The sequence below is a fragment of the Oncorhynchus keta genome, chromosome 28, assembly GCF_023373465.1.
Source record: "Oncorhynchus keta strain PuntledgeMale-10-30-2019 chromosome 28, Oket_V2, whole genome shotgun sequence".
Lineage (NCBI taxonomy): Eukaryota > Metazoa > Chordata > Actinopteri > Salmoniformes > Salmonidae > Oncorhynchus > Oncorhynchus keta.
In genome coordinates, this window is record NC_068448.1 from 45,202,000 (window position 1) to 45,218,539 (window position 16,540).

The window sequence follows — 16,540 nt, forward strand, 5'->3', positions numbered from 1 at the left end:
CAAGTTCCTTGGTGTCCAACAAACGAACATGGTCCATGCACACCAAGACAGTCATGAAGAGGGCATGAAAAAACCTATTCCCCCTCAGGAGACTGAAAAGATTTGGCATGGGTCCTCAGATCATCAAAAGGTTCTATTCTACAGCTGCACCATTGAGAGCATCCTGACTGGTTGCACCACTGCCTGGTGTGGCAACGGCAAGGCACTAAAGAGGGTAGTGCGAACGGCCCAGTACTTCACTGCGACCAAGCTTCCTGCCATCCAGGACCTCGATACCAGGTAGTGTCAGAGGAAGGCCCTAAAAATTGTCAAAGACTCTAGCCACCCTAGTCATAGACGTCTCTCTGCTATAGCACGGCAAGCGGTACCAGAGCACCAATTCTATGTCCAAGAGGCTTCTAAACAGCTTCTACCCCCAAGCCATAAGACTCCTGAACACCTCATCAAATAGCTACCCAGACTATTTGCATTGCCCCCCTCTTTTACACTGCTGCTACTCTCTGTTGTTATCATCTATGCATAGTCACTTTAATAACTCTTCCTTCATGTACATATTACCTCAACAAACCCAACAAATATTGACTCTGTAACGGTACTCCCCTGTATATAGTCTTGCTATTGTTATTTTACTGCTGCTCTTTAATTACTTGTTACTTTTATTTTTATTCTTATATAAAACTTTTTTTTAACTGCATTGTTGGTTAGGGGATGCTAAGTATGCATTTCACTGTTTTATTCGGCGCATGTGACTAATAACATTTGATTTGATTCCAAGATCATACCCTCAAGACATGCTAACCATTGCCAATAACAGGGGAGGTTAGCATGTCTTGGGGTATGATCTTTGGCACTCTGTAACTACCCACATGGTGGTCCTCTGTAGCTCAGTTGGTAGAGCATGGCGCATGCAACTTTAAAATGGAGATAGCCTCAAAGGTGCTGCCAGTGCTGTGACACACACCATAATGGCACAGATACAAAGTTGAGACCTCTATTTCTCTATGGTGTCAATTGTTTTGGTTTGGACAATATCGACTTGTTTTCTACCTTAATACATTCCCATAGCTAGCATATGGATAGGTAGCTTTCATTTGGACATATGGACATCCCAGCAAACATATACTTGAATCCCAAAACTATACTTTACTTATTTCTTTCAATAGTATATGTTTGGTGGTGACACTTCTTAAAAATACATGAAGATATACCAACTCCCTCACACCAAAATGTTTGCAGACAGACTACTCACCATGTGGTCATGCTAGAGAGGATTGTGATCCCGTCATCTATAGTGATATTTGTATGGGTGTGGCTTAAAGCACATTCATTCTACAGTATTTTAATGTATGTTTCAGCAGTGACATAAAAAAGGTAGGACAGCATTTTTTTTGGGGGGGGGGGAGATGTTTAAAAATAAACAAAACTACTAATTAGATAATAATAATATAACAACTTAAGATGTTCTACAGAAATAGCGTTAAAAACATTTCAATCTAGAATTGCTTTATTTTCAAACATGAAGTTCAGGAGTCAGTGTTTGGCACCGCCATCTCTCAATACACATAGGTATATAAACAATTACATTGTACTATATTAATGTAGCATTATGTTTGTTATTGCTTTGGATTGGATTAGAACATATCATGCATGATGTAAACAAAATTAGTTGTAATTCTGTAATTCATGGGTAGAATTACCCATGTAAGCAGGAACCTAAACCAAGGCAACGGGACTGATCTTACAGCTGGGCTGAGAGTCAAAATGAGCCAACTTTTTTCCCACGTTTTACTTTCCATACTTTTGTTGCATGTGAATGCCCACGGATTGAGCCCTGCATCCCTGGAGACTGTCATCTTCCTGCGGCTGCTCATCCCTGGAGACTGCCATCTTCCTGCGGCTGCTCATCCCTGGAGACTGCCATCTTCCTGCGGCTGCTCATCCATGGAGACTGCCATCTTCCTGCGGCTGCTCATCCCTGGAGACTGCCATCTTCCTGCGGCTGCTCATCACCCGAATTCCAAGTCGCAGTGACCTGCACAAACTCAAAGGGCAATGTTTTTTTAAAACATTTATTTTGCAGTATGGGCAGAGCATATCTTTGCAATGTCCTTTGTTAGGAACTGGATTGGGGTAACAGATATATATCTGTCCCTGGCATTGGGTCAAAGAGGGCCCCAAGGGCATGGTCTCTGGCCATGTGGACTTCATTACAACTGCTATGTACTGTAACTTACCACCACTAGAATTGCTTTTCTCAAATGAATAGTGTACAATGATATGCTCTAAATCTTCTATATATGCTATTACCTAGAAAACAATGTCTCACAACACAACGGAGTCAAAAGGTTGATTCTCAGTAGTCAGCTAGCCTAGTATTTAAGTTGTTTGTTTCAATTGGCAAAGGGAAGCATGCAATCAATATGGTAAAGGCTCACCACTTAGTTAACAGATTTCAGTCATTGTTGTGTCATTAAAAAAAAAAAAAATTCAGTGTAGCTGAGATACTAAATATTACACTATATACAGATACGTGTACATGTACATTTAGTAAGTTATTATTCAATATGTGTAAATGTTATCAGAATTGACTTAAAGGGCAATTCCACCACTTTTCAACCTGATATTCATTATCTCCAGCACCATACCAGTGTGTGAAAATGGCACATTTCTATGTTCTGTGGCTAAAAAGATAAGAAGGCCATTCATAATGGTTGACATCATTGAGTAGGATTAAAAGTAACACACATTTCATGCCAGGGCGTGGGAATTTTCCCGCTCCCCACGTCACAGCCAATCTCAGCGTTTTGAAAATCTGTGTTATTACATCTTCCATTTTGATGACATCAAATTGCAATTTTTAACTACTACAAAATGTACAATTGCGCCGTTTTCACACATGTCGACACTGGTTATGGTGCTGGAGATTTTTTTTTATTGTGATCTTGGCACAAACTAGAAATAAACACCAGTGGGTTGTAAATGCAGTTCATCTTCAATTCTGTCTTATTAACCATCTATTGTATGGTATTTCAGTCTTGGTGACGGAGAGTAGAGGCTCCGCTGGTGTAGCTCATCTTGCGACAGTACTCTAGTCTTGTCGTCGTCAAACACATTTAAACACTTGTCATTTAGAAATAAATAATTTACAGCTTGGGGGTGTTTCTCAAGCTCTCCAGCAAATGTTCTGTAGCAAACTCCAAAGTCCATCAGTGGCTGTTAGAATATACACAACATATGGATTAACATTTCCCCTGGCACACTTGGTGGCTTTCAGGTAGAAGTTGTGCTAGATGTATTGCACCTTAAACTCAGAATGAAATAGCATTTTATATTAAACAAATCTTGTCTGTGCTACATTGTTCAGTTAGTAACACCCTATGGACGATAGACACACTTCTTCCACCGGTATAAACATTAACGAGACTCAAAAACACAATGCTCAGGCCTAAGGAATCACAAGTCCAAGCTTAAACAGGCTATCAACCAACTGTCATTGTTTTTCTTGGTCTTCCTATAGAGAAATGGGAGACGCTGTAACATCTAGAGGAATTTCCCCTATTTTTTCTGAATAAAACTTTATTGAACATAAATGTACCACATTCAACTGGGATATTGCAGAGGTAGAGGAATAGGAAACACGTACGTAGCATACATGAAGTGAACACTTGGAGCTCAAGCCTAAGCATGTTTAAAGTAATTAGAAATAGTATGAAGGTGAATACAGAATAATGAACACAGAATACAGACACAATTAGGCTCTCTTTGCAGACTAAATCCAGATGTATTGTGCAATAGCATTATTTCGTCATGGCACAGAACTAACATGGCCCCTTTCACTTTAAGATTTTGAAGCCAGGAGAGTAGGGGCTCCACTGTGGTAACTCATTGTGTTACAGTGTTCTACTCTTGTTGTCATCATATCCTGAAATTCACAAGGGGAAATAAACAGGTTAATATTCTGCTTTCATAACATTCACAATATATATTTGTCTTCAAAATCAACTTTTACTCAATAATGTGATGGAACAAATCCCTGCAATTACTGTCCGTTTCTGAATAGGATAAGAGTTCACCTCGTGATATTGTCCTTAATCTTTATAGGAACTAGTTTATAGACAATTCTATCATTTTCTTCATGAAAATTCTAACATTTTCTTCATAATCATATTTAGTTATAGAATTTGACTGGTGAGTGATTGAAACAGTTTAGTGTCGGGGGAAGGGACAACTAGCGATCCAACAAACCTCTGTAAGTGCTGGTTTGTGGACACAGTGAATATACGGTTTTGGATCCTTCTCAATCTCTCCAGCAAAGGTTTTGTAGCAGACTGAACAGTCTATCAATGGCTGTAGAAATACACACAATATGACAGCATTATATGTACATTACAATTCCATGCTGTAGACTTAGATGTGTATTATTTATGGGATTGTATGAAAGCCGTAACGTTATTGATGATTCAGCTTGTACTCACTCGGTCATTCCTGAACTTGCATTGCGTGGAGTCAACTGTTCCCTTTGGGCACTTGGTGGCTTTCAGGTAGAAGCTGTGATAAATGTAGCTCACATCAAATCCAGACTAGAGGAAGAAAATGTATATCATTGAGTAGACTTAACCACCATAAACATTTACCAAGTCTACACAAAACGCAGTCTTGCCAGTCCTCAGAAAAACAACCTCCCGGCAATAGAAACCTCAATGGTTTTCGGCACAAGGTTTTTTACCTCTATGTCGGACTTCAGGAGACTCTTGAAGAAGAGAAAATGGTGTTTGACTCCAGCGTGAGAGTTGAGTTGTTGCAGAGCCAGATCCACTCCTTTCCTGTAGTTATCGGGGAGTTTATTATAAGCCTCCTGAGCCGCAGTAGAAGACAGCAGGACTCCAGCACTAACCAACAACAGCAGTAGTAGAGCAGCCATCTTCCTCCCAGTGTGTGCAGAGCAGCCTGACTGAGGTTATTGTTCTGTGTGAAGACCACCCACTCCACTTCAGGGAAGAACACTAACTCAGACAAACAAAAGGGAAAGAGCCTCGAATGTGTTTTTGGAGAGGGATTGAGCAATCAAGGATAATGTGCAGGCCTGGTCATGCGCTGTTTTTGACCTAGTTACAAGAAGGAAGTTGGTTTCAACATGAGAATCTGGAAGTTTCAATTTCTATATTTCAACATAACAAATAGTTTTGTATTAGCCACAGCATACATGAAGTGAACATGTATATGCATCGTAAAATGTATTTTCTGTATGATCCTGTAACTTTTAACTGTACTCATCTTGTTATGAATAATATATGTTGGTTGAATTGTTAAAGAACACTACAGCAGTGATGTTTAATCGAAATTGGTCTTTATTTATTTGTCATCAATATTTTAACTATTTACACTACAGGTCAAAAGTTCAAGTTTTTTTATTTTTTTTTATTTTTTACTAAACTATGAAATAACACATATGGAATCATGTAGTAACCAAAAAAGTGTTAGATCAAAATACATTTCTGCAGCAATACACCATTCCATCTTAGTTGGACGATCATTTGTTTTTCAACAGGACAATGACCCAACACACTTCCAGGCTGTGTAGGCACTATTTGACCAAGAAGGAGAGTGATGCATCAGATGACCTGGCCTCCACAATCCCCCGACCTCAACCAAATTGAGATAGTTTGGGATGAGTCGGAGCAGAGTGAATGGAAAAGCAGCCAACAAGTGCTCAGCATGTGGGAACCCCTTCAAGACTGTTGGAAAAGCATTCCAGGTATAGCTGGTTGAGAGAATGCCAAGAGTGTGTAAAGCTGTCATCAAGGCAATGGGTGGCTATTTGACAAATCTTTTGATTTGTTTAACACTTTTGGTTAGTATATGATTCCACATGTTACTTCATAGTTTTGATGTCTTCACTATTATTCTACAATGTAGAAAATAGTGAAAATAAAGATAACTTGAAAAACACTTGAATGAGTAGGTGTTCTAAAACTTTTGACCGGTAGTGTATGTACACTGAACATAAGCAATGAACACCCAGAATGCTTTGTTTTTCTTTTAAAATGGAACTGCATTATAGCAATGTTTCCTTGGGCACTGACAATCATGTACAGAACACATTCCCTCCATCCATACCGTTTTCCATTAAAAAAACAAAACAACTTATTTTGCACACCACCATTTTGTCCATGGTCATCAATTACTGCAACATCTTTCAAAACATCTGCACAACACCCTTCAAGCACTCAAAACACATAGTGCCACATTGCAATACATGTGGGGGATCAGGACCTGTATTCATGAAGAGTGAGTAGGAGTGCTAGGATCAGATCCCCTCTGTTCATATCTTATTCAGTAGGATCTAAAATGGAAATCTGATCCCATCATCACTCCTACTCTGAGTGTCACAATCACATATCGTATACATCATATACATTCACGTGCAGCTGTAGATCAATTCAGGCACAAATAAAGGACTTCGAATGCGTTTACACCGGCAGCCGGATTCTGATATTTTTTCCACTTATTGGTCTTTTGACCAATCAGATCAGCTTTTTTGCCAATAGTTGAACAAAAGATCAGAGTTGGGCTGCCTGTAGCCATAGACCGTGGGAATATGAAGCCAAGTATAGCTTAGTTGAGGTGCACAGAAAGAGACATTTTTGAACTTTTACTGTTGAAAGGCAATATCCCAAGTATAAATACAGTAAAGTACACACACTAAAGGATTAAAAAAAAAAGGTTAAGGAGTTGGTCTGAAGGGGATTAGTGAGGTCTTCGGCCTCCCCCTTGCTTGAGAAACAATAAAGAGGCAAGAAAGAACAAAAGACAGACATGAGGTCCAGTCTTCAATCAATGACTGCATTTCAGGTAAAAAAAAAGTATATTCATAGGTCTAACTCCAGACATCTGTATATATTAGAAACAACATCTTTAAAAAGGCTTCAAGCCATTCCCCTGGCATCAATCTTAGTAAACCCAGAACTTAAGTCGTGCGTAATTGGTCAGATGTTCAATTAAGATCTGGGTCCATAAGTGTTAAGAGAAGAGATAGAACGAGGATCAGAACCGAAAACAAAAGAACTCTACCCTTTCTCTTTGCAAGTTACAGGCAAGTATATGAGCCAAAAGTCCCTGCTCCATCCGAAATATGCGCCTTGCAAAAATCAGGATTTGTCCAAATAACCAGTGACAAAAAACCCAAGCACTGGAACTAATGCTGCAGATCTCACACATCCAGTTCTATCATGATAGATCTACGATTTATGTTTACGTAGTCTTTCCACAAGAGATTACCCTGGCATGGGTGACACTAAGGAGGTTGCCTACACAGAAATTTCGTCGACAGTATCATTTAGGAATTTTAGACAAGGCATTTGCTTCTATCTAAAAACTTTGGATAATTTTTATAATAATCACTAATACTACCTGAAATAAAAAAAAAATAATTAAAATGGAATGTTGTGAGAGAATGGTCTTGACCCGCTGAACCACTTTGCCCATCTCGGAAACATCATAAACCTGGTGGCAAGTAACAGGTGCGATAACACCCACATTTGATAGTTCTGACCAAACTTGAAACGTTTTAAATGGCCGAGATTTGGTAAGAAATAAAACCACTCACACACAGGAAAATACAAATAGATTAGTGCCCCCCCCCAAAAAAATACTGACTAGCTTTATGCTGGTAGGTAGACCACTTTAACATACACAGTGAGAATGCAAAAGGTGAAGGTGAGCCCAATAGATGCATGTCGATAACTTTCAGAAAGGAATTCAGCAGGATATACTTTAGATGAGCTGTTTAGTTTCACATATTTAGTCCTTATTAGAACAATACTACAAGAAGTTTACTGTACTTGGCGAAAGTATCACGATGTTTAGTGTATATAGACAGTACTTCAGAAAGGTCTTGAGATTGTGGAGCACTTTAGAGATGTGATCCCATTTCAGCTTTTATGGAGGAAATGCTAACGAAAAAGAAATGGTTGGGGAGTTATTTCACATTCAGTACTTTAAAATCATTTGGTACTACAATGTGTACTTTGGTTACATTTCGTCTCCCTCTGCTGGTAAACTTTAGCCACCACAATGGCAGCATAAACACTAGAGGAGGATGATGAATGGATGAAAGGAAATAAACGACACAATAACATACGCACATTTCATTTCATCACGACTTCACAAGACTGCTGTGATTGCTGAGCAGTGTTGTAATGACTATTGGTAAAACCACCGGGCTAACACTACCTTAATATCAGTCTGAGGTTGGAGCAGTTTGTGTCCCCTTTGCAATCGTTTGGAAACATAAATTCACACGCCTTCCTTTTTAGCTAATGGAATTGCCGGGAGAGAAAAATCTAAGGCATCTTACATTTTTTTTATACAAAAATACACAGCATAGTGTTTGATAGACACTAAGTAAAATATAAAACATTCAATATTATGCCTTAAAAAGTGCAGAGGGCTTAGAGGTGCTCTTGAAGGAACAGCTGTTAAAAACAAAAGCAACATAATTAGGTTTCTCTGTCCAGCCATCATGTCCTTCATAAGGCGCTTAGTGAGCTAAAAGAGCTAAACATACAAAGTGAAAGCACAATATGTTAAATATATTGACTCAAGGAATGTATCCCATATATAATCCTCCGCACATTCAATGTGAATCAGCACAACCTGTCAGGGTTGAAAAATGAATCATTGTGTACTAAACTACCTACCATACACGGTCACTGGAATAAACCTTGAAAATACACATCTATAAACACACAACTGGATTTGAACCCCTGAAACATGGATGATGAACAAAATAAATATGCTGAACCGATTGGACCTTTCAGTCTGTATTCATACCTAATGCCACAAAGTGCTCTCTGAAGGGTTACAACCCCTAACCCCTTCATAGGACAGGAAGTTCCCCCTTATAATGTGTCCCCATTTCCAGCGGTGTGTCATCATGAGAACACCTGAACGTTGAATCTACTTATGTCACTCAATTGAACTCTGTCCCAGTGAATGAGATTGACAGGGGGTTATGAGTGATCTTAAACCCCTCCATGACAGAGCTGGGTCTCAGAAGACCAAAGCCTGCATGCGACATCTTAACCCTTTGGTCAGGTGTGGTTAAAGCAATGGAAACCAGTACCAACAGTGCAGGCATTTCATTGGCTGGTTGATTGATTGGCAGAATGGTGTGGACACAGAATAATACAGTGGTTGGTAGGTATATTATGGTGTGGGTCACACAGGCATGTGCATCTCTGAGTATTCATCATGGACCTCTCTCTCGTCAAAGACGGGCTCTGCGTCATCAGCATCCAGCTATGAGAGAGGAGAGCAGACTGTTAGTGCAAGGCAGTAGCTGTACCGTTAACCCCACCTCTGACGAGGACCTTAAACAACACTCACGGCGACGCCCCCTCCCACCAGAAATGCCACTTATCCTACTGCCACGGACTTTGCTGATAAATACTTTGTTGAGGGAAAACGTACTTGATAGGATTGTGATATGTTGTCATCTCACCTAGCTATCTTAAGATGAATGCACTAATAGTAAAGTGCTCTGTATAAGAACGTCCGCTAAATTACTCAAATGTAACTATGATTGTTTGTTTTAAAATGGGTAGATGGATGTCTTTCGTCAATCAAATTTCATGTATACTGCGCTTTTTACAGGGTACTTTTTCCAAAGTACATTACGTCAACCCAGTGCTAAAAACCACTGAAGAACAAGCAGAGCAGACAGTCATGAAGGATACGTTTTTTTTTTTTACAACTAAATCAACATTTTTTGATGCAAATGGCATATTAGACACCTTTTTTGATAAACATACCCCCAAACAACGAATCACTTCCTCATCCTTACTGTGCAGTATACATGAACTCTGAAAAAAACATGAACAAAGGCTCCGAAAAAAAAAAAAAAAAAAAACGTTATTTTAGAAACAGAAAACTTCCCGGTATAGTGATGCAGGTCTTGTACACATGAAATTGTGTCATTCCGAACTTTAGTCAGAACTCTCTACTTCATTTTGTTGCGACTCGAACGATACCTGTACAATGGACGGAGAGGTGACTGCTAAAATAAAGGAAACACTTGAGTAAATGGGGGATACAAAATATATTAAAAGCCTGTGCTTCCACACAGGAAGTTCCAGACACTTGTTGAATCTATACCAAAGCGCATTGAAGTTGTTCTGGCAGCTTGTGGTGGCCCAACACCCTACTAAGACACTATGTTGTTGTTCCCTTAATTTTGGCAGTTACCTGTAGCAGCAGGCTACCTGGAGAATCGAACAGCTGGATAAGGGAAACGTCTTGAGGCGCACAAAAAGGGAATATAACGTTGCGGATCAAGTTAGGAATGACAATTTCATGCGCACATCTAAAGACCTGCATCACTATACTAAGAGCATTGGCGTATCTAAAAGGACGTATTTGGCTGTTTATGGAGCCTTTGTCCATGTTTTTTCAGGAACCCCATATAGGTGTTTGGTGAAATCACAAAAAAGGTGTCTGGACCTTTCTATAACATGCCATTTACATAGAAAATAGAGATTTGGTTGTAAAAAAACAACCTCTCCTTTAAGAGTAAACTCCATAAGTACTATGAGGACCTCTCCTGAAACATCCTCGGGGGAGAGAAAGGGGATACATCTCAAACGGCACCGTACTCCCTGCACTACGTTTGACCAGGGCTCATAGGGTGAATCCTAGTGAAAGGGCCAACTTACACACTGCATCTCACGGGTGGTGAAGATGCGCGACAACAGGAACATCTTGACGGGGACGGTGAGGATGAGGACGAAAGGGAAAGCCAGAGAGGCCACGGTTGACATGACGGCCCACAGCGCCGCCAGACACACCAGCTGGATCAGTGTGTACAGGTGCATCCGCAGCGTTTTCACCTGGGGGACACAGTTACTATCAGTTAAGAAAGTGGATTACCGTAATACACTCGAAAGGGGACAATGAAAATCATGAGTATGTAATTCCTGATATTGAGTTGCACACCCTTGTGCCCTCAGAACAGCCTCAATTCGTTGGGGCATGGACTCTACAAGGTATCGAAAGCATTCCGAAGGGATGCTGGCCCACGGGAAACTGTTGAGCGTGAAAAACCCAGTAGAGCTGCAGTTCTTGACACACTCAAACCTGTGCGCCTGGCACCTATTACCATACCCCGTTCAAAGGCACTTAAATATTTTCTCTTGCCCATTCACCCTCAATCGATATCTCAAGACTTAAAAATCCTTCTTTAACCTGTCTCCTCCCCTCATAGCTTTCACCTGGTCAGTCTGTCATAGAAAGAGCAGGTGTTCCTAATGTTTGTATACTCAGTATATGTATACAAACTCTGGTACCCACTTGAGGAAAATAGCCTCTATGAGTTTATATAGTGCAGGGATGAGCACCTGGCGGTGGATGGATCAATTTCCGAAAAAATGTATTATAATAATCTTACGTCAGTCACTTAGTCAGTCATTTAGCCCATATCAGCTATTTTTGTATTGGTAAGTTAGTCTAGCCAGCTCTCTAAACTTGTAGTAATCATGATTTATTTACCAAATCGGGCATTTGCTCAGGGGCCTTAACCTCCAGGGGGGCCCCATTGATTTCCTAATTTACTCACAATCAGATATCATATTAACATGGCTTAAATCAGGGCAAAATGTGTAGAATTGCAGGAAATAAGCTTAAAAATGTCAAATATCTCTCTACCCTATGGCAAAGTGTATAGAATTACATGAACTGAACTCTGAAATGTATTTGTCCCCCCCCTCTGCTTTTAAGGGGAGGGGGGGGGTAGCTAAAAACGTTTGCTCGCAAGGTGGTGGGCCCCCCAAAAACATTTAGTCTAGGGCTAGCTCTGACAGCATGACCTACGAGCCACTGCGTCTCATGATAAATTCAGATTTTTTTTGTGGCTCCCACCCCCATCAAAGTTTCCCATCCCTGATATAGTGGATTATACAGGAAAGGCTCTATTTGATAGCCCTGTCCCATATCTGTTTGTGATGTTTTGACAACTCCTACTGTCATTTTTGAACATAGGAGTTTTCATTAGAGCACAAACTGATCTGGGACCAAGCTATCTATTCCACGGATTAGGGAACCAGAGCTACTGCTCTGTTTACTCTCTGTGACTCTGAGCTGTGGTCACCTTGCGGACGTAGGTGTGGTCAGGATGGTACTTGGGGGGCATCAGCAGTAACATTAGGCGCTCGGTGAACTGGATTCCATTGAGTGACATCACGCCCATGTAGAGGAAGATGCCAAACAGCACAGCAATGGGGATCTGACGCAGCAGGTCTCCGATCACAATGGAAAGGCCTGGAAGACGAGGGAGGAAGAGTTAAGAGATATTACTGCAAACATGACTGCTTCTCAATACTCTAATAGTTTCCTCTTCTAGTAGTCGGAGGTGAAATAACTACACAGGTGAAAGCAAAGTCACCATAAGCAAAGTCACATATTTCCCTTATATGTTTTGTTTTTATCCTGTGTCTTCAGATCACTGCAGAAGAAGGGAGGGAGTCAAGTGGTGGAAGCTACGGTAAACTTTTGAGAAGCATCAAACATCTTCCAGTCTAGTCTATTCGACATCTATCCAAAAGACACTCACCTACTAAGATGGCCACCAGCAACCCTGTAACCCGCTGCTCCTTGACCTCCTGGATGCGGGGCTTGTCGCCGGGGGCGACCGCCTTACTCATGACAGTGAGGGCGTTGGCGTGCGTTACGGAGCGCACAGTGGCAGCGGCCATCCAGGGCAGGCCGAACAGGGCAGAGGTGCCGCCCAGCACTACGATCACCAGCAGGTCCAGGTGGAAGCCAGAACCCTTCACCAGCATCCGCTCCTTTTTACTCACTATCAGACTGAGTTAGGGAGGAAGACAGGTAGTAAGAGAGGAATGGAAGAAAGAAAGGCAGATGAGAAGTTGAGAATGAGTAAATCAACTTGCCAGGATAAAAACACACACGGTACATAATGTAATGTCTTCCATGATTTCCAGTATTTCCCGCAGTTCGTATCCATTCACACAATTCATTTTGCTACTAAGGGGGAGCTCATGATGGAACACAGGGGTGCTGGGTACTGTAGTGTGACAGTGTGTCTCACGTGGTGATCTGTGTCTCCATGAAGATGAGGATGAAGACCAGCAGGGCGGGCAGCACACTGCCAAACATCATCCAGATGGGGAACGGGGTGTACATGCCTAGTGGGTTGATCACCCAGCCACGCTTCTCAGGACTGGTCACAGAGAAGCCACTGGGCACGCTCAGTTTCTACACAAGGTCAGGGGTCAGGGAAGTGATGTGTTTTAGAGGGTGATGACATAACATGCACTAATATGTCTTCAAAGTAACTAGTTCTTTATAAGTTCTCAGTAAGACAGTAGTTAATCTTATTAATCTAGACAATACAATGAACAAACTAATAAAGGGCTTTGAAATTATTTTCATTGCAGCACTACTCACCTGTGTGTAAGTGTCACGTATACTGTAGTCCACTAGGACCATGATGAGGATGGCTATGGGGACCCCGAAATCTCCAATAATCCTACGGAGCTGAACAACACAAAATAGTTAGGTGTAGGCAATGCATAACACACAGCCCATGATGGGACACTGGGGAGTAAAGTTCTGTGATTCTACAATAAACTAGGTTCTAAATAATTAAAGGGATACTTCGGGAGTCTGGCAATGAGGCTAGTTAGCATTGGTTCGCGAAACTACCTCAAATAACTTTATACTGGACACAGAGACATAAAAATGTTATCCACGAGTTCATCTGACTCTGGTGAAGTAGATAAAGGGTCTCATTGCCAAAATACCAAATTATCCCTTTAAAATGTGTATTGAATTGAAATACACCCTGATAACCCTATTGTGCTTAAGAGTGAGGATGAAATGAGCCCCTTCACCTCATAAAGTGTACCAGTGTCTTACCTTGCCAGGGAAGAAGGCACTGTTTTTGAACTTGCGCAGGTAGAATGCAATGAAGAAGGTTCCAGACATGAGTACAAGGGAGAGCAGTGCTGTGTTGGGTTCCCCTAGGACCTTCACCGACACCACCGGAATAGTGCTGTTGCCAAGCAATAGCTCCAGGGTGCTATTCTCCATCGTTGCGTTCTCCGCCGTGCTGTTGTCAAGGTAACAGCGCTGCAGTGGGTGCTCCATGAAAATCTGCCCGACAACACAGGAAAAAAAGGGTTCACATTAAAGCACCGCTTCACACACACACACACACACACACACACACACACACACACACACACACACACACACACACACACAACTGAGATCACTTCAACACGGCTTCAGAGAGATTAAAATTGACATACCTGTAAGGTCCCAGCAAACAGATTAATCCAGACACAAATAATCCCTTGAAAGTCTTGTGTTCAACAGAGGTCTAAAAATAGTAACATTCCTGAAATCATAAGCCCAGATAAAAGTCGGGCTGTCTGTCCCTTTCACTTTGTTCTCGGATCAGGGCCACTCAACCACAAAAGATTGTCTTAAGAGTGTACCCGTTAGGAAAACATACTCGTTTTGACCCCGTGTTTTGAGAACAGTCCAATCTAAAGTCAGTTCCATGTATTATCAGTAGTCAGATTGGATCCCCTCTCTACAACGTAAAGTGCTTTTAGCACTTACAAGGGCACTAAATAATTTCTATCAATTTCAATACTATAGTTACCGGAGTGTCAAGTGTACAGTACCTTGCCTATCTTGGAGAAGGTCTCGAAGATGAAGATGAGCGAGATGAGGAAGGAGAAGATCTCCTGGGTGAAGCGTGAGACAAAGCGGACCAGGAAGCTACCTTCCAAGGCCACTGTCGTCACCACGATGACGATGAGCCAGAAGCCAATCCACACCCGGCCCGTCAGGTACTCTATCCCGTTCCCCTTACAGAACTATGGACACACACAGAGAGAGAATGGTAATGAAGCAATTAAGACAGAACTGAGTATTGAGTTCTGACACTGATGGAAGAGTGGCCACGCATACAGGTCAACATCAACAGCAGGAAAATACAAAAGGGAGTCTTATGTAGGGCTGGGCGGTATACCGTATTTTACTATGCCGGTATTGATGCATGGACTGGTTTGGAGTTTTCTATACCTTCTATAACGGTATATGAATGTTTGGTTTGTTAAACGTGATACGCGGTGTGTAACGTCCAATTCTATAGTTTACTTTACTCTTTTAGTTTATCCCTCTCCACTCTCTCCATGCTGCTTTCCACACAGACCTAGTCCCATCCCGTCACTCAAGGAGCGCATTTGTTGTTGCTTGACCACGAGACACTTTTGTTCAGTCTGCATGGTCAATGCAGCACATGCAACAATGTTGATGACAACGATGCTGTTTCCACTTTGATCTTAATATAAATCCACAAGCTTCTATAATTACAACATTAGTTTGTGTTTCTTACATCTGCAAATAGCTAGTCTGTATTTTCTTAGCAAGTTAAGCTAAATCGTGTTAGCCACTAATGCTAATTGATAGTTAGCTGGATAGCTGAGTCAGCAAAAGTACTGAGTCAACACAAACGTAGATGGCTAATACAGCCTGATACCAGTATTGGTGGAGGCTTAAATCAGCATGTTGTTTGTGCAACAGTATCTTCTAAATCAAAGCGGAATAGGCAAAGTGTCATGCCCTGACCTGAGTATTCTTTGTTTTCTTTATATATTTTGGTTAGGTCAGGGTGTGACATGGGTGATGTAGGTGTTTTTCTACTGTCTAGGGGTTTTATAGGTTTATGGGGTTGTTTACCATCTAGGTGTTTATGTATGCCTATGGTTGCCTAGATTGGTTCTCAATTAGAGGCAGCTGTTTATCGTTGTCTCTGATTGGGAACCATATTTAGGCAGCCATCTTCTTTGGGTATTTCGTGGGTTATTGTCCATGTTAGGTTGCATGCTAGCATTCAGTTTCAATAGCGGTCACGTTTGTCTGGTTAGTTAGTTTGTTTTAGTGCACTTCGTGTTTTTTTCGTCAATCATCAAATCATGCATTCACACCACGCTGCGCTTTGGTCTCCTCTTTATGACGATCGTGACAGAATAACCCACCAACAATGGACCAAGCAGCGTGATAACGGCCAGCAGCAGCAGCGGCAAAGAACGCAGGACTCATGGACTTGGGAGGAGATTCCACACAGGGAGTGTGGCGACGTCAGGTAGGAGACCTGCGCCAACTTCCTGTGCTTACTGGAGAGAGAGAGGAACCGGGCAGGCACCGTGTTATGCGGTGGAGCGCACAGTCTCCCCAGTGCGTGTGCATAGCTCGGTGCGGTACATTCCAGAGCTGTCAGCCAGCCAGGAGCCGCCAGAGCCGTCAGCCAGCCAGGAGTCGCCAGAGCAGTCAGCCAGCCAGGACCCGCCAGAGCCACCACCGCAGCCAGATGCCCACCCAGACCCTCCCCCCTTTTGCGTCCAGAGTCCGCACCTTAGGGGGGAACTGTCACTCTGACCATTATTTGAGTTGTTTGTTTCTATGTTTTGTTTGGTCAGGGTGTGATATGAGTGGGCATTCTATGTTGCAT

At 41.8% G+C, this 16,540-nt stretch overlaps 2 protein-coding genes across 6 annotated transcripts in view; both read right to left on the bottom strand.

Moving 5' to 3' along the window:
- Positions 1-3,534: 3,534 nt before the first annotated feature.
- Positions 3,535-5,041, bottom strand: LOC118361476 (uncharacterized). The gene is made up of 4 exons (XM_035741441.2): positions 4,727-5,041; positions 4,476-4,580; positions 4,246-4,347; positions 3,535-3,922 (listed from the first exon to the last, which is right to left on the bottom strand). Exons 1-4 carry the CDS (start codon positions 4,919-4,921, stop codon positions 3,839-3,841), a joined length of 486 nt encoding a protein of 161 aa, XP_035597334.1. The 5' UTR covers positions 4,922-5,041; the 3' UTR covers positions 3,535-3,838.
- A 284-nt stretch (positions 5,042-5,325) lies between these two features.
- LOC118361477 (anion exchange protein 2-like) overlaps positions 5,326-16,540 on the bottom strand; it is a 118,788-nt gene continuing 107,573 nt past the window's right edge. For all 5 annotated transcript variants that reach the window (XM_035741442.2, XM_035741443.2, XM_035741445.2 and 2 more), the window contains 8 exons: positions 14,709-14,903; positions 13,933-14,169; positions 13,462-13,551; positions 13,103-13,269; positions 12,605-12,858; positions 12,143-12,312; positions 10,713-10,886; positions 5,326-9,300 (listed from right to left, as the gene is read on the bottom strand). In XM_035741442.2, coding sequence (XP_035597335.1) covers positions 9,220-9,300; positions 10,713-10,886; positions 12,143-12,312; positions 12,605-12,858; positions 13,103-13,269; positions 13,462-13,551; positions 13,933-14,169; positions 14,709-14,903 — 1,368 coding nt within the window. In that variant the 3' untranslated portion in view covers positions 5,326-9,219. The remainder of the gene's footprint in view (positions 9,301-10,712; positions 10,887-12,142; positions 12,313-12,604; positions 12,859-13,102; positions 13,270-13,461; positions 13,552-13,932; positions 14,170-14,708; positions 14,904-16,540) is intronic.

What these genes read in the sequence shown, in the direction of transcription:
- LOC118361476 (XM_035741441.2), bottom strand. Translation starts at nt 4,921, where the DNA reads ATGGCTGCTCTACTACTGCTGTTGTTGGTTAGTGCTGGAGTCCTGCTG. An exon ending in TCCTGAAGTCCGACATAGAG is followed by an intron (nt 4,581 to 4,726) that starts GTAAAAAACCTT and finishes TTCTTCCTCTAG; the next exon opens with TCTGGATTTGATGTGAGCTA. An exon ending in ACAAACCAGCACTTACAGAG is followed by an intron (nt 3,923 to 4,245) that starts GTTTGTTGGATC and finishes TGTGAATTTCAG; the next exon opens with GATATGATGACAACAAGAGT.